General features: G+C 32.4%; 2 protein-coding genes and 1 long non-coding RNA gene across 5 annotated transcripts; 2 read left to right on the top strand and 1 right to left on the bottom strand.

The window, feature by feature from the left end:
- Nucleotides 1-10,845: 10,845 nt before the first annotated feature.
- LOC137829707 (pentatricopeptide repeat-containing protein At4g02820, mitochondrial) lies at nucleotides 10,846-13,535 on the top strand. The gene is made up of 2 exons (XM_068636590.1): nucleotides 10,846-11,260; nucleotides 11,927-13,535. The coding sequence occupies exons 1-2, from the start codon at nucleotides 10,982-10,984 to the stop codon at nucleotides 13,181-13,183; spliced, it is 1,536 nt and encodes a 511-aa protein (XP_068492691.1). The 5' UTR covers nucleotides 10,846-10,981; the 3' UTR covers nucleotides 13,184-13,535.
- Nucleotides 13,536-16,515: 2,980 nt separating this feature from the next.
- Nucleotides 16,516-22,832, bottom strand: LOC137829706 (uncharacterized). Of its 2 annotated transcripts, none has more exons than XR_011084064.1 (3): nucleotides 22,680-22,832; nucleotides 22,497-22,575; nucleotides 16,516-17,312 (listed from the first exon to the last, which is right to left on the bottom strand). It is a non-coding gene; the product is annotated as an uncharacterized lncRNA (long non-coding RNA). The 2 variants fall into 2 exon arrangements; XR_011084063.1 differs by lacking the exon at nucleotides 16,516-17,312 and adding an exon at nucleotides 21,319-21,807.
- LOC137829705 (uncharacterized) lies at nucleotides 16,946-19,370 on the top strand. Of its 2 annotated transcripts, XM_068636589.1 has the most exons (5): nucleotides 16,946-17,079; nucleotides 17,240-17,332; nucleotides 18,096-18,258; nucleotides 18,734-18,823; nucleotides 18,929-19,370. In XM_068636589.1, the coding sequence occupies exons 1-5, from the start codon at nucleotides 16,987-16,989 to the stop codon at nucleotides 19,084-19,086; spliced, it is 597 nt and encodes a 198-aa protein (XP_068492690.1). In that variant the 5' UTR covers nucleotides 16,946-16,986; the 3' UTR covers nucleotides 19,087-19,370. The 2 variants fall into 2 exon arrangements, with proteins under 2 accessions (XP_068492690.1, XP_068492689.1); XM_068636588.1 differs by having other exon boundaries at nucleotides 18,734-19,336.
- Nucleotides 22,833-23,721: the final 889 nt, after the last annotated feature.

Raw genomic sequence — 23,721 nt, 5'->3', positions numbered from 1 at the left:
AATATGTAGATGATGAGTAGGAGATCAATCCATGTCCTACTATTGAAGTGATTTGATTCAGTTTAAGGAATAGTGTTGTAAGAAAAAATCCATTAATGGTAAATGTTCTTATGAAATGGGTTGTCTTAAGATGATTAAGAATAAAATTTATAAGGAATGGATGACAACATATTTTGCTTGGACATGCCAAATGACTTCTTTTAAGTGCAATTTGTGAAGTAAAAGGTTTAAATGGACAAATTGCTTAATGGGCAATGTACATCACTATTCTTTTTATAGTGATCATAAAATATATGATTATTTTATATGATTAAAATGATGGTTTATATAAAAATACCATAATTACCTATTGAATTTTATATCGTTCACTTGAGAATCAGAAACAAAATTTAATTCATTAAAAATTGATAAATTAATGTCAATTCAATAAAAGTTGTGCTCCAATAGAATTTGTATGGAAATCAATATAAAAACAAAAATTGGATCTATGTTTTAGGTTATGTTATTAAATTGAAATACAAGGGATTTTATTTTATTTTAAATGGGATAAATATGACCTTAAACTAAGACAATATATGAAATTAGTATCAGTAAATTGAGATATCTGAGATCCAGTTAGCTATAGTAGATTAATAAAATTGAAAATTGAGGTGGGAAAGACAATAGATACTAATAATTTTTCGTATGCGTTCTATATTTTGTTTCAACACTAGAACGAGCAACTAAACTCTATTTTTGACTTTCAAAAAAAGTGACTAGATTTTCTAATCATCCACACAATCAAAGGGACTTTATGATCGTGGATCATGGATCATCGAACAATTATTCATATTACTAAATCAAGATGCCTACAACAAAAGGAATTGGAAATTCTTGCAACAAAAGGAACTAAAAATTAATGAAGTTCATAATAGTAATGGGAAAATATTCACAACTTTAAACATACAATGAATCAATTGTAGAAAAAGATAAAAAAAAAAGTGGAGGGTTCTAATCAATTCGAATAAGGGGTTAAAAGTGGAATAAGTCAAATCTCAAGGAATGTGTAATAATGATCAAACAAAAATGTTGACAAATGTCATGAAGCATTACATGGAACCAAGGAATTTGAAAAAAAATAAGTCTACATCGATTTTAAATATTGATAATAATAAATGTGTTTGCAATAGAGTTTAATCCCACCATCATTTATCAATGAATAGTTTAAGTTGGAGTTGTAGAAGAATGAATGCATTATTATGAACTCTAACATCTTAGCTAACTAACACCTCATACTTCACCAATTATCTATCATTACATGGGTTAAATCATATGATAAAAAAAAAAAGATAGAAGACCATGAGTGACCTACACCAAATGTATGTAAAGAAAACAACACAAAAATTCCTAATATTGGAAGTTGAAACCTATGTGGAAAAAAAAATCAAACTAATAATAGGTGGCATGACAAAATACCATTTAAAATCAAGCTTATTCTTAATCCCCAAATTGACTAATTTATCAGCAAAATGGTATTAAGAAATACAATATAGGTATTTTACATATTTTGGAGTATGAAGGACTCCATTCACATTATTAGTATATGCAAGGACAAGATTGGAGGTACTATATGTGAATGATAATAAAAAAAATGGAAAGTGAAGGAGATAGATCAATCCCCACAATTTTGACTTTCTTATGTGGGATAAATGATGATTTCTATAAGTAGTTTATGTGAATCTCCATTTGCAATTTATATTTATCTTTTGGAGGAATTTATGTCAAATTGTGTATCAATTAAAGGAGCCTTGGATCCGTGAGGTGATTTCAATGTAGAGTTTCGTGAGCATGAAAGAAAATGTGGATCTGACATCAAAAGAGCATGTTAACTCTACTGGGGGTTTAATATAACTTAAAAATGCTTTTAGAAAACATAATAATAAAAGTAATGGAAACTTGTTTTTTATATTGGTTCACTTTAAGTGAGTTATGTATAGTTTTTCTTTAAGAAAATTTTAAAAGGTTTCATTATAATTAGAAGATTACATAAGTATTTTTCACTACCACTTTTTGATTTCATGAGTGCACAAAGCAACTTCTAGCTTACACATAAATATATAAACTTACTCTTAACTTACATGAGTGTACAAAGTCACCATCAACTTACACAAGTACATAAAGACATTTATGATTATCCCTTTTATCTTCTCGTGAGATAAAGCACACAAGTATTACTTTTCACCTAGTTACTTATTCTTTCTCGAATTTTATTATTATTAGCAACAACAAGAAACAAGGTTGTTTAAAGTACAAGTTAAAATCTCTAAGAAAGGATGTGGAATTTAAGTATTTCTTATGTGAGACAACTTCACATGGGTGAATGGTTTACAAATAATATTCACTAAATTTTTTTTAATCCGATGGTCTAATGATCCAACACTTGAAAAAGAAAAAGTAAAGCAACATGCAAGTTTCATCACATGTTTTACATAAGATTGGTATATGTTCTACATGGCAAGGTCCTTCTATTTTCATAAACAAGATCATTGATGGTTGCCTGCTAATATTCTTTTCAAGTTTGAGAACTTGATCAAAAGTCAATTATTTTTTGAATTGACACATTTATTGTTAAACTCAACTTATTATGTATAAAACAAATTTTGTTTTTTAATATTATTTTCGTGTAATAACAACATCATGTACTACAATAAAATCATCAAATTGTAATTAATTTTAGAGATCAAAATAAGTAATTACTATTTGACTAAATTAGAGACAATTTTAGAGATTAAAAAAATTATTGGTATCTGAAGTAGTTTTTATTATTAATAAAAATTTATAAAGTGATTTTTAAAATGGTATCTAACCATTAGCTACCAAGGTTTTAGCTACTAATATTTTAGATTTTAAATTAGTCTATAAAAAACTAATTGAGACCAATTTAGAATCTAAAATATTAGTAGCTAACACCTTGGTAGCTAATTTAGATACTAATTTAGAAATTATTTTATAATTTTTTATCAAAATAGAAACCACCTTATATAAATAATTTTTTAATTTCTAAATTAATATCTAATTTAGTTAATATAGTGACTAATTATTTTTTGTCTCTAAATTTAGTTGTTATTTAATTAATTTTTATGGTGATATTTATCATATATTATGATAAGTTTGATTATTTATGTTAATCGATATTTATGAGTCAACTATTAAGCTCTTCATACAGTATAACAAAATTAAAACTGAATTTATGTCTTGTATAACATTACAAATATTATATTATGTTGTCATATCAAGTAAATATTTTAATGCTTGATAATTTGATAACTATAAAATTGTTTTATTAATTGGTTAAAACCTAATGTGAGTTGATTTTAGGATTGTTCATTTTTTGTGTGACACTTTACTTAGATTGAGATTTTAAGCAAGAATATGGTGAGAACTCTAAGAAGATTTCCACTACTGGACACGAACTTAACCAAGTGGTTAAGTAAGTGTGAAGGTTCACTTCACAAGAGCAAAAGGAAAAGACAATTATAAGGTGAAAATGATGCTAGAAGGTGCGGAATTAAAAAACAAGGAAAGGAAACCAAATAGAATTGTCGAATGGATACAAGGAAAACCAAACAAGAACATGATACAAAGAGTAAAAATTGAATGACAATGGAAGAATAGATGAAGGAAGGAGAAAACTTATGTGATGGATTTGAGAAGTGAAACACGCCACTTGGAGTGTAATTGGCCTCCAAGATAAGTGATGATAACCGCCACTTGAGAGCTCTCAATACTCACAAGATAAGACCTAAATGCTAAGAGGAACTCAAACCTCACTAACACCTCACACAATTTGTGCAGGGTAACTCTTCTTCTATTAATTTCAACTTGAAAAATACACTAGGTAGGCCTCCTATTTATAGGTGAAGGAGCCTTGGAGAACAAGCTAAAGGGGTAGGATGAAAAAAGAGAAAAAATGGGCAGTCTTAGGGTTTGATTAAGTCCAACCCGCATCTTAGGCTTGTCCTTGTAAAAACTAGGTCAAAATGCTTTCCAAAATGGCTAAGAACAAGCTAAAATGCTACCCACATCCCCTATTATACTAAACATACCTTATTCTAGCCTATATTTGCTATTTGGACTCTCAAAGTGAGCCCAAATTATTTACAACTTGTTTTATTCTTAAGAAGACCAGCAAGAAGAACTTGAGATGCTCTGGTCTTTATCCATTTCTCCTTCTGGTGAGGTCTTCACTTGAATGTTGAGATGACCTTTCATAGTGTGCATCCTTGGTCATCGTCTTGTTGTCTTGGTTTGTATCAAAACCCTCAAATGAAATTATTAAATTATCAAAATTTGATATTATTGGTGATGAAAAATATAGTTTCATCTTTTTAAAACTCTCTGCTACACATTTAAGACTAGATTATCACGAATGAGAAATGTTTTGTTAACACCCTCTGCCAACTAACACAGACTTGACACCGCAGACGTGGCATTGGGTGAGGATGTGGTAGTGGGCTTTTTTGTAATTCTGATGGGAGTGATGTGGCAGTTTTGTAAGAGTGTAAGAGTTTAGCTTTTGAGTGTGGAAGCGGAACAGTTTCGAACGAAAAGGAAGGTTGAATAAAAGGGAGAAAGAAGCAGCTGTTGAAGCTGGAGGAAGCTTCTTCCCTACCAAGGCTTGATGTGTGTTTGATGAAGAAAATGGCTTGAGTGCTTTGAAGATTGTAATAGGTTTTTAGATTCATTTGTAATTAGGCTTGTAAGTGTGTATGATTGCCTTTTGCTGTGTAACCTATCCTAGATGCCTAACCAAGTCTAGATCAAGCACATGATGTGGTTAAATGGTTTTTGAAAAGCCTTTTGAAATGTTTTTAACAGTTTTAAAACAGTACACAAATAAATCTGTTTTATGGAGAAAGAATCTGTTTATTTCTTCTCTGTTAAAAAGGCTTTCGTTAAATAGTTTTTGAAAAGCTTTTTAAAATGGTTTTAACAGTTTTAAAACAGTACACAAATAAATCTGTTTTATGGAGAAAGAATCTGTTTATTTCTTCTCTGTTAAAAGGCTTTTCTAAATTTCTGTTAAGGCACCAAGGGAAAGCTCAGTTCGTTATTTCAGTTAAGCTGAGCTGGCCTATATGCTATACTTTAATCTGTTTTACTGTGAAAGAACAGGTTTATTCTTTGGTCTGCTGAAAGGTTTTTCACAAGTTAGTTAGGGCACCAAAGGTACCACTCAGACAGTTATTTCTGTTAAGCTGAGTTGGCAGTTTTTACAAAATAAATCTGTTAAGTTCAAAACTGAATCTGTTGTTTTCTTAACTGCTTTTCAACTGTTTTTTGAAAAGAAGTTAGAAACTGTTTTCTATATAAACAATAACTCTCTCACATGAAGAAGTGCTGAGGAATTACGCTTTTGACAGAGATCAATCAATTTCCATGTGAGAAGAAGGATTGAAAGAGTTTTTGAAAGGTTTTCCAAAGAGATTTTCAAGTGTGCTTGTTCTAGGAAACCTTTGAATCTTGGTGAAGCAATCAGCACTCCTATTTCAACAAGTTGTCAGTTGGATCAAGATTCTGCAGGAAAATCAGTGGATCAAACGAAGTATAGGGGTTTAATTGGTTCTTTATTATATCTAACTGCCAGCAGGCCTGACATTATGTTTGTTGTATGTCTATGTGCTAGATATCAATCTGATCCAAAGGAATCACACTACAATGCAGCAAAGAGAATTCTGAAATATTTGCAAGGATCTAAGGATGTTGGATTGTGGTATCCTAACAAGGTATCTCTGAATTTGATTGGTTTTTCAGATTCTGATTTTGCAGGTTGCAAAGTTGATAGGAAGAGCACAAGTGGGACTTGTCACATGCTTGGATCAAGTCTAATCTCTTGGCATTGCAAGAAGCAAGCTTGTGTTGCTCTCTCCACAGCAGAAGCAGAATACATAGCTGTTGGAAGTTGTTGTGCTCAAACCTTATGGCTAAGGCAGCAGCTAAGTGATTTTGGTATTCTGTTAAATAACATACCTATAAATTGTGATAATACAAGTGCCATAAATCTGTCTAAGAATCCTGTCATGCACTCAAGAACTAAGCACATTGAAATTAGACATCACTTTCTAAGAGAACATATAGCTAATGGAACATGTGATATACAATTCATTGGTACTGAATTTCAACTAGCTGGTCTGTTCACTAAACCACTTGCTAAAGACAGGTTTCACTTTCTTTTAAATGCATTGGGTATTATTAGCTTGAATTGTCCTCTGCAGTGAAAATTTCAATCTGTTGTTTTATGTTTTAACATGTTTCGTTCTCTGTTTCAGAAATCACAGCTGTGACTAGGAAAGAGAAAGATTTATTTTTCTCTCTCTCACTTTATTATTGACTGCTTTTACGGTTATTGACCAGCAGATCCATGCAAATTAGTGTGTGGGTATCCTAACTAATTGGATTTTGTGTAGATGCAACAGATTTGATGTACCAAAATCAGGTTCCAAGATATTCCTACGTGAATCCACACCTGAACCTGCTGCACCATTGGAATAAAATCTGCAGCATATCTGTGGGATTTGATTTTTCTTCAAAATTCATTATTTCCAAAATCTGATTACATTGCCCTGAATTAAAATTTGTGCTTTTCAATTTTTGGTTTAACAATCCTATATAAACCTAGCACAATTTAGCTCGTCTCTCACACCATCTCACTTGCACTATAAGCTGTCCAGGTGCACATTGCTTCACCACAGGTTTTGTTTCTGCTTTTGAATAATAATCTGTAATATTGTTTCTTCTAGAATTGTATGGTAATATATTGATGCAGGGAAAAACAGATTAAGCATGGCATCCGCCTCACATAGAAAGAAGAAATCCAAGGAGCAATCTCAAAGCAGCCAAGGTATCTTGGAAAACTGGTTTGCTGGAGATTCAGAGGCAATGACAAGGTTCATACATGAGACTGGCAGGAAGCAAATCAATGTACCCAAGCTGCTTGAGTTCTCATGGCTGAGAGAGGAGAATCTGATAGAAGCCAAAGACTTGCTCAAGCATCAAAAGCTGAAAGGATTTCTGGAGATGAATGGAAATGTTTATCCAGACCTTGTGAAGGTGTTCTACTGCAACCTTGAACAAGAGGGTAAAAATATGGTTTCCCATGTAAAAGGAGTGAAGCTGAAGATCACTAGGGAAATCTGGAGCAGTGTGGGTGGAATCAAATATTCAGGACTGAAAGTGAGCAAAGGAAACACTGCTGGAATTCAAGGATTCAACAAATTGCAATTTTATAGAAGCTGTGTGAGGAATCCCACTGAACCAGTAGCTAGGTATCATGCAGCTTAAGTGGACACTACCAATGAGAGGAATGACTCTATTAAGGCTGCAAGTGAAATAGATAACTCCACACTCATGAAAATGGGATTCTACAAGGATGAAGATGGCTGGGTTTTTAGAAGGAATGCTGGACAAAGGGCTGAGCAAGAAGCTGCTCCTCAAGGAAATGAAGAAGAAGAAAATGCTGATGGTGTGCAACACATGGACGAATCACCAGTACATTCTGCTGAACATGAAGATGTTGCTGCCACTAGTCAGAATGCAATAGTTGCATATGAGGCACCTGAGTACAGAGGTGAACCTCTGTCTATGTTTGAAAGACAGGTGCTAAGCAGGCTGGACACACTCACAGATGAGCAGAAGGCACATTATGAAGCTGGAGGAAGGTTGAATAAAAGGGAGAAAGAAGCAGCTGTTGAAGCTGGAGGAAGCTTCTTCCCTACCAAGGCTTGATGTGTGTTTGATGAAGAAAATGGCTTGAGTGCTTTGAAGATTGTAATAGGTTTTTAGATTCATTTGTAATTAGGCTTGTAAGTGTGTATGATTGCCTTTTGCTGTGTAACCTATCCTAGATGCCTAACCAAGTCTAGATCAAGCACATGATGTGGTTAAATGGTTTTTGAAAAGCCTTTTGAAATGTTTTTAACAGTTTTAAAACAGTACACAAATAAATCTGTTTTATGGAGAAAGAATCTGTTTATTTCTTCTCTGTTAAAAAGGCTTTCGTTAAATAGTTTTTGAAAAGCTTTTTAAAATGGTTTTAACAGTTTTAAAACAGTACACAAATAAATCTGTTTTATGGAGAAAGAATCTGTTTATTTCTTCTCTGTTAAAAGGCTTTTCTAAATTTCTGTTAAGGCACCAAGGGAAAGCTCAGTTCGTTATTTCAGTTAAGCTGAGCTGGCCTATATGCTATACTTTAATCTGTTTTACTGTGAAAGAACAGGTTTATTCTTTGGTCTGCTGAAAGGTTTTTCACAAGTTAGTTAGGGCACCAAAGGTACCACTCAGACAGTTATTTCTGTTAAGCTGAGTTGGCAGTTTTTACAAAATAAATCTGTTAAGTTCAAAACTGAATCTGTTGTTTTCTTAACTGCTTTTCAACTGTTTTTTGAAAAGAAGTTAGAAACTGTTTTCTATATAAACAATAACTCTCTCACATGAAGAAGTGCTGAGGAATTACGCTTTTGACAGAGATCAATCAATTTCCATGTGAGAAGAAGGATTGAAAGAGTTTTTGAAAGGTTTTCCAAAGAGATTTTCAAGTGTGCTTGTTCTAGGAAACCTTTGAATCTTGGTGAAGGTGCTGGTGCAGTTCTGCAGCAAATTGAACTACTGGTTTTGAGTTCTTGCATCTTCTTTTCAGGTGTAATCTTTCCTTTATTCTGTTGTGTAAAGGTGTAAGTGTTAGTCACTCCTTGATAGGGTTTCTTGGAGTGCAAGGTGTGCTGAAATAGGGTTTTTCAGCATTGTGTGTATTGTTCTTGTAGTGTTCAAGAACTGCTGGTTTTGTAAGTGATTGACACTGTTTTTAGTGAATTCCACCTTGGGGTAAGGTGAGACTGGATGTAGCTCTGTATGAGTGAACCAGTATAAAAACGTGTGTATCTTGTATTCTCATCCCTGCACTCTTTTCTGGTTTTTGCTTAATTCTGTCAAGAACTAAATCTGTTCTTTTTAAATTGAATCTGTTAATTCTGGGTTAAGTGAAAACTGTTCTTCCTGATTTGTTGAAGTTTTCTGATCATATACAAGGTTTCTGCATATAATGTTTTAAGTGAATTGTGAACAAACTGATCATTCATTAAAACCTAAGAAAGGATCATACTTCCTGAAATCTTGTGTTGTGTAACTTTTGATTGATTCCTAAGCATAGCTGTATCCCTCATCCTCACAATATTAAGATGATCTGGTTCTGTTATAATTCTTTGTTGAACACAATTTTACATTGAACAAAATTCAAATTGTGCCAAGACTGCTCTGAAGAATCAATCTGTTTCATGTAAAACCAATCTGTTCTTTTTGCCTCTGGAATACTGAAAAATTGTGTGTTCTTGCGAAAATTTTATAAGCTCAATTCACCCCTCCCCTCTTGAACTTAGACACTAATAGACCCAACAGCAGCGACCTCGTCAGATGGAGGGATGGAGAAAGAAGCAGCGAGAAGCACAAACCAAGCAATAAAACAAGCGAAACACAAACCATAAACATCTTTCTTGTGCGATCGTTGCTACTTTTGTGTTTGTTGCGCCATATATTACACCGGTTAGATGGCTTAATCGGTGTAATATGGGTCATATATTACACCCACCCTACCACAAGTTCCTCCACATGTACTGACACACGCAAAATTGGTTACCTGTGTGCTTGTAAGTGGTTACTTCTATGACGTTTATGGTCACCCACTCTTCATGAAAAAAATCATTTTTTTTAATATGGGTCATATATTACACCGGTTGGATGGTTTAACCGGTGTAATATGAGTCATATATTACAGCCATGGTAGAACTGAATACCCACCCTATCATAACTGGTTACCCGTGTGTCTGTAAGTGGTTACTTATGTAACGTTTATGACCACCCACTCTTCATGAAAAAAAAAATCAATTTTTTTAATATGGGTCATATATTACACTAGTTGGATGGTTTAATCGATATAATATGGGCCATATATTACACCCATGACAGAACTGGATACCCACCCTACCAGAACTAGTTACCCAACCACAAGTTCCTTCACGTGTACTAGCACACACAAAACTGTTTACCCGTGTGTCTGTAAGTGGTTACTTACGTGACGTTTATGGCCACCCACTTTTCATGAAAACAAATTCTAGAAGCTTTTTGAATATGAGCCATATATTGGTTTTAACTGATGTAATATGTTCTGAATAAAAAAATAATATATTACACCTGTTGTTACAAAGAACCGGTGTCATATATTCTTTTCCCCCTAATTTAAAGCTTGCGTCTTACTGTTAATTCACATTACTATCTTATTTTTAATTTGTCACGTTACCAAACACAATCTCACTCTGTCACGTCTGCAACATCAAATGTGTCTTACTATCAGACGGTATCAATATATCGGAACTTATCACGAATATATTTCAAGATATATCAAACCCCAAGTCTAAGACATGTCATTTCTATGTCAAGAAATAATGCATTTCGTAAATGCATGTGATTATCACATTAGCTTTTAAGGTGTGTCATACACTTGGCATAGGGGTTGGTTCAATTATATAAGTAGATCCTTCAATATTTTTATTTTCTAATCACATTTTCACTTCTAGAAATAATAAATTTTATTAAAACTAAATAAAAAATGTATTACAAATTATTTTTATACTGTTATCTAAGAATAAATTATCATAAAATTATTATCTTAATTTTATAATAATTTTTAAAAAATTTAAAATTCATATATAAAGTAATATTAATTAGTTAGTAGTATTTTTTGCATTAATAATTTATTAATTTTTTTTTTAAAATATATTATACCTTGATTTTTGTGCTAACGACGGAATTCCTGAACACATCTTGATCCACGTGTGAGTTACAATATTGCAAAAAAAAAAACTGAAATTGCAGAAGAAAATAAAATAGCCAAGGACAATGGAAACTCATTTCCTGTTAGGGTTTAGGAGCTCAAATCAACTCATTGATTATGATGCAGTGGAGTAAAAGGGGAACGTTACTGCGTTTTCTCGCCGTCATTCGCCACTTTTCCGCGGCTGCCGTGCCTGTTCGTGCCGCCGCAGCCAGTTCTAGCAGCGGTGGAGATACTCTAGGGCGGAGGCTTCTGAGCCTTGTGTACCCGAAACGTAGTGCCGTTATCGTCATCAATAAGTGGAAGGAGGAGGGTCGCGCGCCACCCCGCAAATATCAGCTCAATCGCATTGTTCGAGAGCTTCGCAGGGAAAAGCGCTATAAACACGCACTTGAGGTTGGTTCATCATCCCTTGGACTCTGTAATATATGTTAGCTTTAACCTATTAATATATTGAATCCTGAATCATGAGAGATACACTACTGGTTTTCCTTTGGTTACTGGTCTAGAAAAGTTTTATGCTTGGTATATGTAAGAATGTTGAATTTGCAGTACTAATTTTAAGTTACACATACTAGTGCTTGTTGGTATTCACTATTTTAGTGTGTGTTTGGTTTTAGTTGAATGTTCACGTCTTTTGTTTAAAAATGATTTTGAGTTAAAAGAACTTTGGATAGTTTTTAATTTGAGATTCACTTTTAACTTATTTTCATAATTAATTTTAACCTTGGTCAATTTTGCAAATTCTATTTCAGTCAAAATAATTTTTTAAACACTGGTTCAAACACACGTTTAGTTGATTGCTTTAAAAGTCTCTTAACTGAAAATGCATGAATTATAATTTGCTTCATTTATTCGGTGCAGCAATTCTGTTCTTATTTTGGTATTAGACCCTGCTAGGGGAAGAGTAGGGGAAAAAGATGTTCCAACAATATTTCTTGAAACCCGCTTACTTGCAATTTCAAATGCCTCAACCAAGTTATCTAGGCTTTGGGGGATTAATTGGTGTGATTTTTTTACTGGCCTTGAATTTAAAAGGGTTGATCCTTTTTGTTTCTGTAGGTATGTGAATGGATGACCTTGCAGAAAGATATCAAGCTGGTGCCAGGTGACTATGCTGTCCACTTGGACTTGATAACTAAAGTTCGGGGTTTAGAGAGTGCGGAAAATTTCTTTGAGGATCTTCCTGATCGTATGAGGGGCCAGCAAACCTGCTCCGCACTTCTCCATTCCTATGTCCAAAATAATTTGGTTGACAAAGCTGAGGCCCTCATGTTGAAAATGTCAGAATGTGACTTTTTGAGATGTCCTCTTCCTTATAATCATATGTTAACTCTCTACATATCGAATGGAAAGTTAGAAAAAGTTCCTAAAATTATTCAGGAATTAAAGATGAACACTTCTCCTGATGTTGTCACTTTCAATTTATGGTTAACTGCTTGTGCCTCGCAGAATGATGTTGAAACAGCAGAAAGAGTACTGCTTGAGTTGAAGAAGACAAAAATAGATCCGGACTGGGTAACATACAGTACCCTGACCAATTTGTACATAAAAAGTGCTAGCATTGAGAAAGCCGGATCTACTGTGAAAGAGATGGAGAATAGGACCTCTAGGAAAACTCGAGTTGCATTTTCCTCCCTCCTTAGCTTGCATACAAACATGGGGAATAAAGATGACGTTAATCGAATATGGAAGAAAATGAAAGCCTCCTTTCGCAAAATGAATGATAATGAGTATATTTGCATAATATCCTCAATGGTGAAGCTTGGAGACATTGCTGGAGCTGAGGATCTTTATAGGGAATGGGAGTCTGTTTCTGGGACCAATGATGTCAGAGTTTCAAACATACTTCTTGCTTCATACATTAACCAAGACCAGATGGAATTAGCTGAAAGTTTTTGTAATCAAATAGTGCAAAAGGGTGTCATTCCTTGTTACACTACATGGGAGCTATTTACATGGGGGTATTTGAAAAGGAAGGATGTGGAAAAATTTCTCGATTATTTTAGTAAAGCTATTTCTAGTGTGAACAAATGGAGGCTGGATCAAAGATTAGTGCAGGAAGCATTTAAAATCATTGAGAAGCAAGCTCATACTCAAGGAGCAGATCAGTTGTTAGTTATCCTTAGGAATGCTGGTCATGTGAATACTGATATATATAATCTATTTCTCAAAGTTTATGCAACAGCTGGTAAAATGCCTCTCATTGTCGCAGAGAGGATGAGAAAGGACAATGTGAAGTTGGATGAAGAGACTCAGAGATTATTGGATCTAACCAGTAAAATGTGTGTGAGTGATGTTTCAAGGATTTCGTCCTAAGCCTAGCACCAAATAAAGGAGTCTTACGTAGTGTTTGGTTGGTGAGATAGTATGGGACGTAGCTTAATGTGAGCTCTATTTTATGTGCAGTGCATGGAAAGCAGCCAATTTTGTTCTGTTTAAAGGCATGAACCAAGGAAAATGGAACGTTCCATTTCTGTTCATGCGCCAATGCCTCTTGAAGATTGAGTGGAAGACTTTGAACGCTTTGAATGCGTTCCATTTGTATGTTTGTGATGCAACCCAACTTGGCAACACCAATTTTGATACCAATTTTGACTGAACCTTGATTTTGTAGTTAGAATCAGTAGATAATCCGGTTGAATACTTCAATCAATTCACGCCATTAAAATGTTACGCGGACAACATATCACGTTTTGCTTTCGTTACATGGCAAATTCTTCCTCCACTACCAAAATTTCTAATTGCACTCCTATATTTTTTAAAATGAAAAGTGATTTCAGGATTTTTTTGTTCTAGAAATTTTTCAGAACAAGTTTTTTTGGAATTTCTAGAATATGATTTCGGAACTTCGGAATAGAATTTCCAGAATAGAATTTTTAGAACATAAGTTTTAGAACAAATATTCGAAACACATTAAATGAATGAGTTTTTTGGAACGAGTTTTTTAGACAAAATTTCTTGAATGGCTTTTTTTGGAATGTAAATGATGTTATTTAGAATGAGTTTTTAGGAATTAGTTTTTTTTTATCATGGTGTAATGATGATGTGGTGCAATGAGAAGGGTATTTTAACCATTTTCTGTTAGTGTGGGAGTGCGGTTAGTGATAATGGGGTGCAAAAAGTAAAAGCCTCGGTACATTGGGGGTTAAGCCCAAATTGGGGGATTAAGCCCAACTTGTCAGAATTTTGCAACCCTTTGATGTGTGAAATATATTAATTTTGGGCATACGTACCTAAGAAACTCAACCTTATTGATTCAGTGCCACCGCAACCATTATCCATAGCATAATGGTAAATCTTCTAAATGTTCATGTATCAACTTTTCTAATGATCTAGTGCTTCTTAATGGGATTAATTAACTGCTTCACAAAAATCCCATTTACAATATCATTACCATTAATATTGATTATTATGCTATGTTGTGATTGAATGAATATACACGTTGTCAATAATTTATTGTCATTTGTTATGATTTATCTGTCTCTTGTTATAAGTTGTGATTGATTCACGTGTAATCATCAATTTATTCTCTCCTCATATCTCACATAATAATGTGCATTAACTGTGTTATGAACTTCATTAAAATAACATGGGAAGAGTTAATTATTGTATTTAAAACATTGTTTATTTTAAAATTTGAAGTTTTTGTTATATTTTATAAATCAATGAATGAAAAGAATAGATTGTATGATTAGTTTTACTTGTGAAATTCATTTTTTTATTTATTTCGATAGGGAATATTTTTGCTTTATTTATTGAGATAATTTTTGTTTCCTTTACAATTTGACGCTCCTCTCACAATTTTTTATAAATTATTGTCGATATGGATTTTTTTAAGTGTTATGAAACTTTTGGATATATTAAAATAAACTCATTATCTTAACACTAGTGGAAACACAAGCGCCATGTATCTGTATTTTTTATTTTTCTTAGTATTCGTATTTTTTTATTAATGTTATATATCTAGTTTTTTATTTCTATCATTATTGTGTATCTATATTTTTTATTTTTGTTATTAATGTGTATCTTTATTATTTTATTATTATTATTATTATTTATTTATTTATTATTATTATATATATATTTATTATTATTATTATTATTACTAGCGGGCTCACAGGCGCTCACGTATGTGTATCTGCATTTTTTATTTTTATCATTTATATATATATCTATGTTTAATATTAAAATTCGAATAAATAATGTTATTATTTACACACTTATATTAACAATATAAATTTATAGTATATTATGAATAAAAAATATCATTATCATAATCATGTAAAATCATTATCTTTTTTCTCTTCAGTATGGTAGAAAAAGAATGTGGAAAGTAGGTATGTGGAAGGAAAAAGAGAGAAAGTGGAAAGTAAGATAAGTGGTTTATGTGTAGTGGAGAATTATAACAACTCTTTCTTAAATAAATTTTAAAATTGCTACAATAGTGGAGAGTAATTAGGAATAATAAATGTAATGCACATCTCAAACACTTATTTCAAATTTAATATTAACTATTTTTTTAGTTTTAAATTGAAGTAATTATAAAATGACGAAATAACCAAAATAAAATAATAAAATAAAATATTGATATAAATATAAAATAGAAAAATAAATTTATACAACAAAAAACAATTATATGTATAGAGTATGGATAACTAAAATAAAATATTTATTGCTAGATAACTAAATAATTTATTTTGTAAATAAGGTTATATAATATTTTAATACTATTTTTTAATAAAATTACACTAATTAAGAATCAAGATTGACGATTTTTATAAACACTATTCTGGTAAATTACCAATGATATATATATATATATATATATATATATATATTTTGAAATTAGCTTCCTTCTTTAAATAATATTTTAAAATTTCTTGTATGGGTAAAAATGTCTTTAAATTTTCAATTGTTATATGCAAGTGATTATGTAATAATTGCACTTAATTGAGTTGAATGGAAATGTAACGTTGAAAAAATTAGGTTGAGAAAAACTATTGAAAACTATTGATTAAAAAAAAGTTTAAAGAGTATCATTCAAAATATAAGTAAATTTTTTGCAAATCAACTATAGTTGTAGTTATGTAACGTGTTAGTGTCTAATGGATTTGAGAAAAAAAAATGTGGCACGATAAAAAAAAATTGATATATTCTTAAGGTAATCATAAAAACTATCAAATTTGTTGTAACGTAAGAATTTATAATTGGAGATAATAATTTTTTTTACACTATTAGTGTATAAACAGTTCACTCTGAATTAGATAGGACACATATGATTTAATATTGATTTATCGATATCCTCAATAAATAATAAATATTAAAGAAGGTCCATATCTCCAAAGTGGGTGGAATATAAAATGAAAGGCATAAAAGAAGAAAGGAAATATATAGAAATAAAAAGAAAAACCTTAAAATGGAGGGAGACATAGACAATCAATAATTTAAAAATGTGGGAGAATTTTGGTGTGGTGGTTTAGAAAGTTAGTTGAGAGCCTTCACGTACGTACAAAAAACTCAGATAACATACGAATGCTTTATTTTACGTTTTTCTTTGACTAAAACCATTCATCAGTGTGTATTACTTTTTTTTTATATTTTTTATAAAAGTCAAACTGGGATTATTAAGGTTGATGACCAAAATAACAAACTAAGAAGATGACCAAAAACACATTAGAAAAGAGAACGAGTAACTGCAACAACTAGATACGTGGAGGGGTTTACCCAACCCAACCACATCCACGTATAGACCCAAAGACACCAACGTTGTCATCAAATGACCCAAATCTCCCTCCTTATTCCATCAAGGACCTCAACGCCAACACCACGTGAACACACGCGCAACTAAACGACTGTCGTTTTTAAGGTTGGGTGGTAGTAGACAACCGCATGCAGAAAGCACGCGTGGTCTAAGGAGCGTAGTGGCTGTGTCTACGTAGAAAACTGCAGATGCTCACCCACTAACGCCACGTAAGTTATGCAGTTTGTTGCATTGCAGTGCGGAAGCGAAGCTTTAAAAGCCTCTCAAGTCTCAACCGTTTCAGAATAAGGTACCAAAACTGAACTGTCTTCGAAAATCAACCGCTATAACCAAGGTTTCTTTCTCTTTCTCTGTGCCCATGGCTGCTATGCATGACGATGGTGAAGTGGGTTTTGAAGAAGGAATGCTCTGGTTACCCTCTCATGTTCTGGACGAGGCATGCGGCACTAAGGTTATATCTTTTTTCTCTTCTTCATCTTTTTCCTTCTTCTCTTCCTTTGCTCACGTGTCTTGCTTTCTACTTTTGGATTTCATTTATAATTTATGATGTAGTTTCTAGTAATTCGACAACTAGCGAATTGGGTTATATATGTGCTTCAATTGATCTTCAGGAATGTATGAGAAACCGATACCAGAAGGTCCAAAACCATCACCAAATGCGTCAACTTGGTCATCAGAAATCACCTGGAGAACCAAAACCGCAGGTAAATGCTTTACTTAGTTGCATCCATTTGATTCATCTTTGCTTATGGCTGCTGGGGTTCATGAGACAGAGTCTGCAACACACGATACCTCTTTTTTTGTCTGTGTGTAAAAGTTGGTAGGAAAATGCAGGGTATATATATATATATATATATATATATATATATATATATGAATTTGAGAGAAGGGTATATGATTAGGTAGATTAGCAAGTAGGCTTAAAGATTGATTAGGTTGTAGCATGGTACTTTAAAAGAAGTGTACATGTGTTCCACTTGTCCCACAAGTGGCATATGATTAATCAAACAACATCGTTATATTCAGGGCATTTGACCAGCTACATATGATTTGAAGATTTGGCAATTAGCAGTATAGGCTCCTTTTGCATTTTAATTACTTTCTCAAAATTACTTGAATTTCTTAAACAAAAGTTGAAACCGAAAAGATTCACATAAAGATTAGGCAGTAACTTTAGTTAGTGGCTTACCAGAAAAGTTCTAAAGCACATTAAATTAGTACATTTCAATATGCACGCACTCAATCTGGTGTATGGAATTCGGAGGAAGTGTGACTGTGACTGTAAAAAATCAACAAGATCGGGTGAAACACTAAAAAGAAACGAGATTCGGTATCTATTCATATATGGATAATTTGTTCCTACACACTCATCGAACGTACTTCACTACTACGTATTTAGAATTTTATTTTTATATACCTAACTAATAGTTTCTTCACTCTGTTCTTTCACTGAAATGTCCTTTCTAGTTCTCAAAATCTACCTCAAGATCTTCGTATACAAGACCAAAACTTGCCAATGGTGGACCAGGAATGCGAGTTATTTTCTTGGGATCCGCCCAAAGATCCTGTGGCACTGGTGTATTCTTACCACAAAGAGCAGGCACAAACTTTCAACCAAGCAAGAGGCCAGGTTAGAGAACTTGTATTTCCTTGCAATGAAATATATATGTGCATTTGTGCCTGGACTACTTTCAGAAAAATTAAAAATTCTTGCATCCAAAATGAATTGTGTTTTTTCTAGGTGAATACTGAAATTCATCATGTCAACAATTACGTAGTCATGATGCATAATATAATTTGCTTTTAGTGATTACATATAGAGCCAATGAAATTCAATTATCTGAATCACATATATTTTCTGTTGTTTAAAGATGAGAGATTTTAAATTCAATTATAAATTAATATGTATGACAAGTTTTTGAATTTTGCCTCCATCAAAGAATTTATCTGTAATGATTACTAATTATTGCGTATACATATTCCAAATTTATGCATGTGTATGTCTCGAATTCTAACATGAAACAACATGGTCAAAGTCAATGTTGCAGCTTGAATGTTTCCACTTGCCTAATTTGTATTTATTTATACACCTAATTGTTTTGCAGCTTGTGCTCCTGTCCTTCTTCCAGCTCGTGTTGTTCAAGCTCTAAATCTTAATGCCCGTACATTAGGTGTGCAGATTTCACCACCGCAAGGTATTAGATATATTTGTACAGGAACTACCCTTATAAATTTTGTATTTTTCACAGTGATATTCTTGAGAGAAAAGTTAATTACCCTGGCCTTTGATCTGGTTGCAGTTCAGAGATATAACCCAATAATATGCAGAGAGGCATGCAACAATAACTCAATAGAAACGAAAAGTGGTCAGAAAGATGCGTCCAAGCAATGTAGTTTTACTTCTCAGAATCGAAGTTCTTCTCCAGAGATATTTCTCCCAAAGGAATGGACTTACTAGCTAGCTTTCATTTGCAAAGGAAACATTGTACATAGAAAATAATAACAAAAAATGAAAATCATGCATATCATGCAGAAAATGGATTGGTTTAAAGCTTTAAATTTTGTTGCCAGTGTTGCACTGTTAGATTCGTTGATCATGCATAGGTGTTAGTTTGAAATAATAGCATCCCAAGTCTCACGAGGGTCATGTTTGTAATTGCATGCTTCAGTATTAATATAAGTTTAAGTCCTGTAGTATTATTATATTTGATGGATTAATGGATGTCAATGCTATTAAATGTTTATAGTGATTTCAGAAGGATTTTTTTTCCTTTTTTCACCCTTGTTTAAGGGTATCCATTGTTGAACTTGAAAGTGTAAATTCCATTAAGTCAAGGATTGAGGGTAGTAAGAGCAACTTCACTGAATTAACACAGGGGAAGGATGCAATTGATTATGTTTATATGTTGTGTGTTCATATATATGATAAGAGCACTTATGCATGACAATCATCACACACAACTCAAACAATGTTAACTTGTTAACTCATAAAAATATCAACCAATATGTTATCTAGCCAATAGCCAAGACATAGTGTGGAGAAGCTTACCTCAAGCTAAATCCTGGATATTGATGGATGAGAAGGTTAGAGTTTTGACACCTTCACAACTTTGTCAAAAAGTTATAAAAAGGTTTGACAACTCAAGGTCACTTTCGCAGCCCTAAAGTGGTTCATGGGTGAAACAATTGGAGTTTCAAGAGTCTTAAACGTATTCACAAATGTAATGAAGTAATGAGTAAGTGGTTGATGAATAAGTTATATTGAAGCTCTAACAATCACATCACTCATTGAACTAAAGATGAGGAAGAAACAAGGAGGGTCACTGTAATATTAATGTGGTAAGAAAGAAAGAAGAAAAAGACTCATGTAACAAACAAATGCTTGAAGAAGATAAAAGTAAAGTGTTTTTCGCCAATATCACTCAATCATATTTTATGTCCGTTGAGTGCACAACTATAATGTAATGCTTTTATTTTTGGTTAAAAAGAAGGAATGTGAGTTCTACAACTTTTATTATCCTAAGTGTAAACAATGACTAAGTGTAATATATAATAATTTGATTCTCATTTAAAGTATATTATCACAATGTTTTGTATTAAGAAATACCTTATGACACATCAAATATAAAACAATTAGTTGAGACATTAAAAATGTGTTGATGTAACAAATAACTAAAAAGAGACATTGAGAAGGTATGCGAAAATCAAATTTTCCTTTTAAAAGCAATCCCATGGCCTAACTACACCAAATATCTTCCATGATGTTTTTCTTCTTCTACTTATTGTTTTTTTTTTATAAAATGTATATTATTCTAAGTTATTCCTTTGATAATGAATGCATAATTCTTCATTTAATTCTCAAAGTGTAGCACTACAAGAATGTAACAAAGTAGAGACCAAAGTATAACGTTGGTTCAATTATGGGCATTGTTAGAGACGGTGAAAGACACTTTACTGCGACACAACTAAGCTTTGTATGAGTCATGAGTTACCTAGAAATACACAAATAGAAATAAAGTATGTGATGTTAGGGCTTAGTCGTCGCAAGGTCTTGGGTAGGGGATGCTATGACTAAATTGTCACAAGTGTTAGAGGAGGGTGCGGAGACTTAGTCGTCGTATAATGTTAGGTGAGGTTGTTAGGGCTTAGCTGACGCTAAGTAAGGCTTATAGAGCCAAAACAAGTCTCATTTCTCCACGTGGGCCATTTTCTCCAACTTTCCTAAATTCCTAGCTTGTGCATCCCCTCATTCCATGGTGCATTGTTGGCCACAGTGAGATGATGTGGAGGTTCTTGTTGCAATCTTGCAAGGCTCCTTGTTGGCTAAACTAGTGTGGATGTTTGGGTAGAAGTTGGAGTAACTAGTGCTTCTAATTTATGTTATTGGTTTATTTTTGGTTCTTGGTTAAAATGTGAGTTTGTTCTTGGTTATGGTGATTTCATTGTTGAGTTTGTGTTTAATTTTTATGGTTATGAGTTTGGATTATGGGTGTGGAATGCATACATTACTCTACATGCAACTAGAATCTAACCACGTGAAGTTCATTTCTTATGGTTGTTATTGTTGTGGGCTTAATACATGTTACTTGTAGATATCTTTCAAATTACATAGGGCTTCATTCTCATGTTTTTCAATTGTGTGTGCCTTTGATTTAAGTCAATATTTCAAAATAATATTTGACAAAGCGTCTAACTTTTAACCCACTATATCAATTTTTTTTATTGGCACGACAAGGAAAACAAGATCTTTCATCGACCAAAAAGAGGTGCGAATAAGCAAAAACCGACACCTAATCGTTGGATTTACGTCGCCCAACCATTAGACAGAAAACTCGTGGAAGCAAAGTAACATTTTCGTTGGTCAGCGCATGCGACACACATTGCGTGAGCCAAGCCAACGAAAAACGGACAAAAATGTCGTCGGTCATGTCGACGTAAAAGCGACACAATATTGTTGGCTTATGCGTGTGCCAAACTGACGCAAATGTATAAAAATGCCTATGCGTCGATTTGGCTGACGAAGAGGAAAAAAAATTAACATCAAATTTTGCGTCGGCCTGACCGACGTAAAGGCCGATGCACAAATTAATATAAAAAACATAAAAACTTGGGTAAGCTTGACCGACACATACATGACAGCAAAAAAAGAACATTTAGTTTTTGTTCTAGCCATTTTACCCTGTGACACAACAAATACCAAACCAATCAAATTCAAAATTGAACATAACAAATTGTTATCATTCACACTACACTACATTCACAATACAAAAATAATTCAAATAGTTAAAAAATTCATTCAGATAATTTCATCCATCCAAATATTCAAAGTGAATATAAATATATAAAACATAACTTAAAATTAAAATTGTACTTTAGAAATTAACTAAAAGTACTAAAACTTAAAATGTTGGATAATTCAATTACATAAAAAAAAGTGCAAATGAAAATATAAAATGGATTCCATGAAGTAAAAAAAACAGTGATGTGATCTATGAAAAAATTTGATCTTTTACTTAGAAATTAGAACTGTTATATCATTAAAAATAAAAATACATATTTAAAAAGTTTGAGGTAACCTATGAATGATAATGAAGCAATATTTTGGTAGAATAAGGTTCTCAAATCCTTTACATTTGCTTAATTATTGAGTTTATAGTAGATTTTAAAAGATTTTTAATACGTCCATATTGAATTAACTTGCTCAGAAATTTTGGAATTTTAATTTCATACACGTGTATGATGACTAACACATTAGGAATTTAAGTTTTGGTTAAGTTAAAATGTGTGTCACATTCACACAACAACAGAGCAACAAAACAGTAATCCCAAAAAAATTAATAAAAAAATTATGAAATTTTAAAAGTTTACCTCCGGCGTTGGAGCAGAGACGGTGAAGGATATGGAAGCTAACCGTTGTGGAGCAGGAGGTGGAGCTCAATAGTGGAAGCTGAAATGAAGAATGAGAGAAAAACTTATAGCGGAAATGGAGAAGAAGAAAAAAATGAAGACCAAAACAGAAGAAGGGAAGACAATCGGTGAACAATGCCGAACCAGTCACGACGACATAGTGCAGTTGAGCGGAGACGACGACAACGACAAATGGTGGAGTGGATCGATGACAAACGGTGGAGTGAGCAACGACTGGAGGCAAAGTGTGAAAAGGAGAAGTGAAATTAGGTTTTTTGATTTGGGAGAGTGGAAACTGAGCGGGGCAACGAAAAATTTGGTTTAAATAGGGTAGAGTATGCGTTGGCCACGTCCGATGCATAGGTGCTTTTATAAAACTTTATTTTAATTTAATTTAAAATTTAATTAAAAATTTAAAAATTTAATTCAATTTATACAACAAATAAATTAATTTAATGTATAAAAAAATTCATTTAATTTATCCAACAAAAAATTTCTTTAATTTATACAAAAACAATTTAATTTAATTTATACAACTAAAAAATAATTTAATTTATATAAAAAATATTAATTTAATTTATGCAAAATATATTCATTTAATTTAAAGTTACTTTAATTTTATACAAAACAATTTATACAAAAACAAATAATTTAATTTATACAAAAAAATTTAATTATACAAAAAAAATTATTTTAATTTATACAAAAACATTAATTTAATTTATACAAAAAATAATTTAATTTTTACAAAAATAATTAATTCAATTTATATTTATACAACAAAAATAAATAAATAATTCAATTAAACTTTGGTTTGGAAACCATTTATCCTTACAAGTGGTCTTTCTATCTACTATTATCTAAAAATAATCAATTTATTAATGTTTTGACGAAACCAAAAAAATAACTCTCAAGGTGTGATATTGAAATAAAGGTTCCCTTTCATATCAAACAAATCCATCAAATTAAGTGTAATTTGTATGTGTCATTGCATCTACTATCACAAATATCAATGAACCATATTATTGAACTTGTTGATGATACCCTCTTTTAGCCTTTACAATGTAGTTCTTAGTTTGCAATATAAAAAAGTACATATGCTCCACCCAAATGGCAATGGGCTAGGGTTACGAACTTATAATCCAAAATCTAATGAAAAACTATTTCATGATTCTAAGTTCATTCT

This window comes from Phaseolus vulgaris, chromosome 7, assembly GCF_000499845.2.
Source record: "Phaseolus vulgaris cultivar G19833 chromosome 7, P. vulgaris v2.0, whole genome shotgun sequence".
Classification (NCBI taxonomy): Eukaryota; Viridiplantae; Streptophyta; class Magnoliopsida; order Fabales; family Fabaceae; genus Phaseolus; species Phaseolus vulgaris.
Note: the sequence above shows the minus strand (reverse complement) of the source record. Positions and strands in the feature narration are given on the sequence as shown.

What these genes read in the sequence shown, in the direction of transcription:
- LOC137829707 (XM_068636590.1), top strand. Translation starts at nt 10,982, where the DNA reads ATGATGCAGTGGAGTAAAAGGGGAACGTTACTGCGTTTTCTCGCCGTC. An exon ending in GCTATAAACACGCACTTGAG is followed by an intron (nt 11,261 to 11,926) that starts GTTGGTTCATCA and finishes TTGTTTCTGTAG; the next exon opens with GTATGTGAATGGATGACCTT.
- LOC137829705 (XM_068636588.1), top strand. Translation starts at nt 16,987, where the DNA reads ATGGCTGCTATGCATGACGATGGTGAAGTGGGTTTTGAAGAAGGAATG. An exon ending in CTGGAGAACCAAAACCGCAG is followed by an intron (nt 17,333 to 18,095) that starts GTAAATGCTTTA and finishes TGTCCTTTCTAG; the next exon opens with TTCTCAAAATCTACCTCAAG. An exon ending in TCAACCAAGCAAGAGGCCAG is followed by an intron (nt 18,259 to 18,733) that starts GTTAGAGAACTT and finishes ATTGTTTTGCAG; the next exon opens with CTTGTGCTCCTGTCCTTCTT.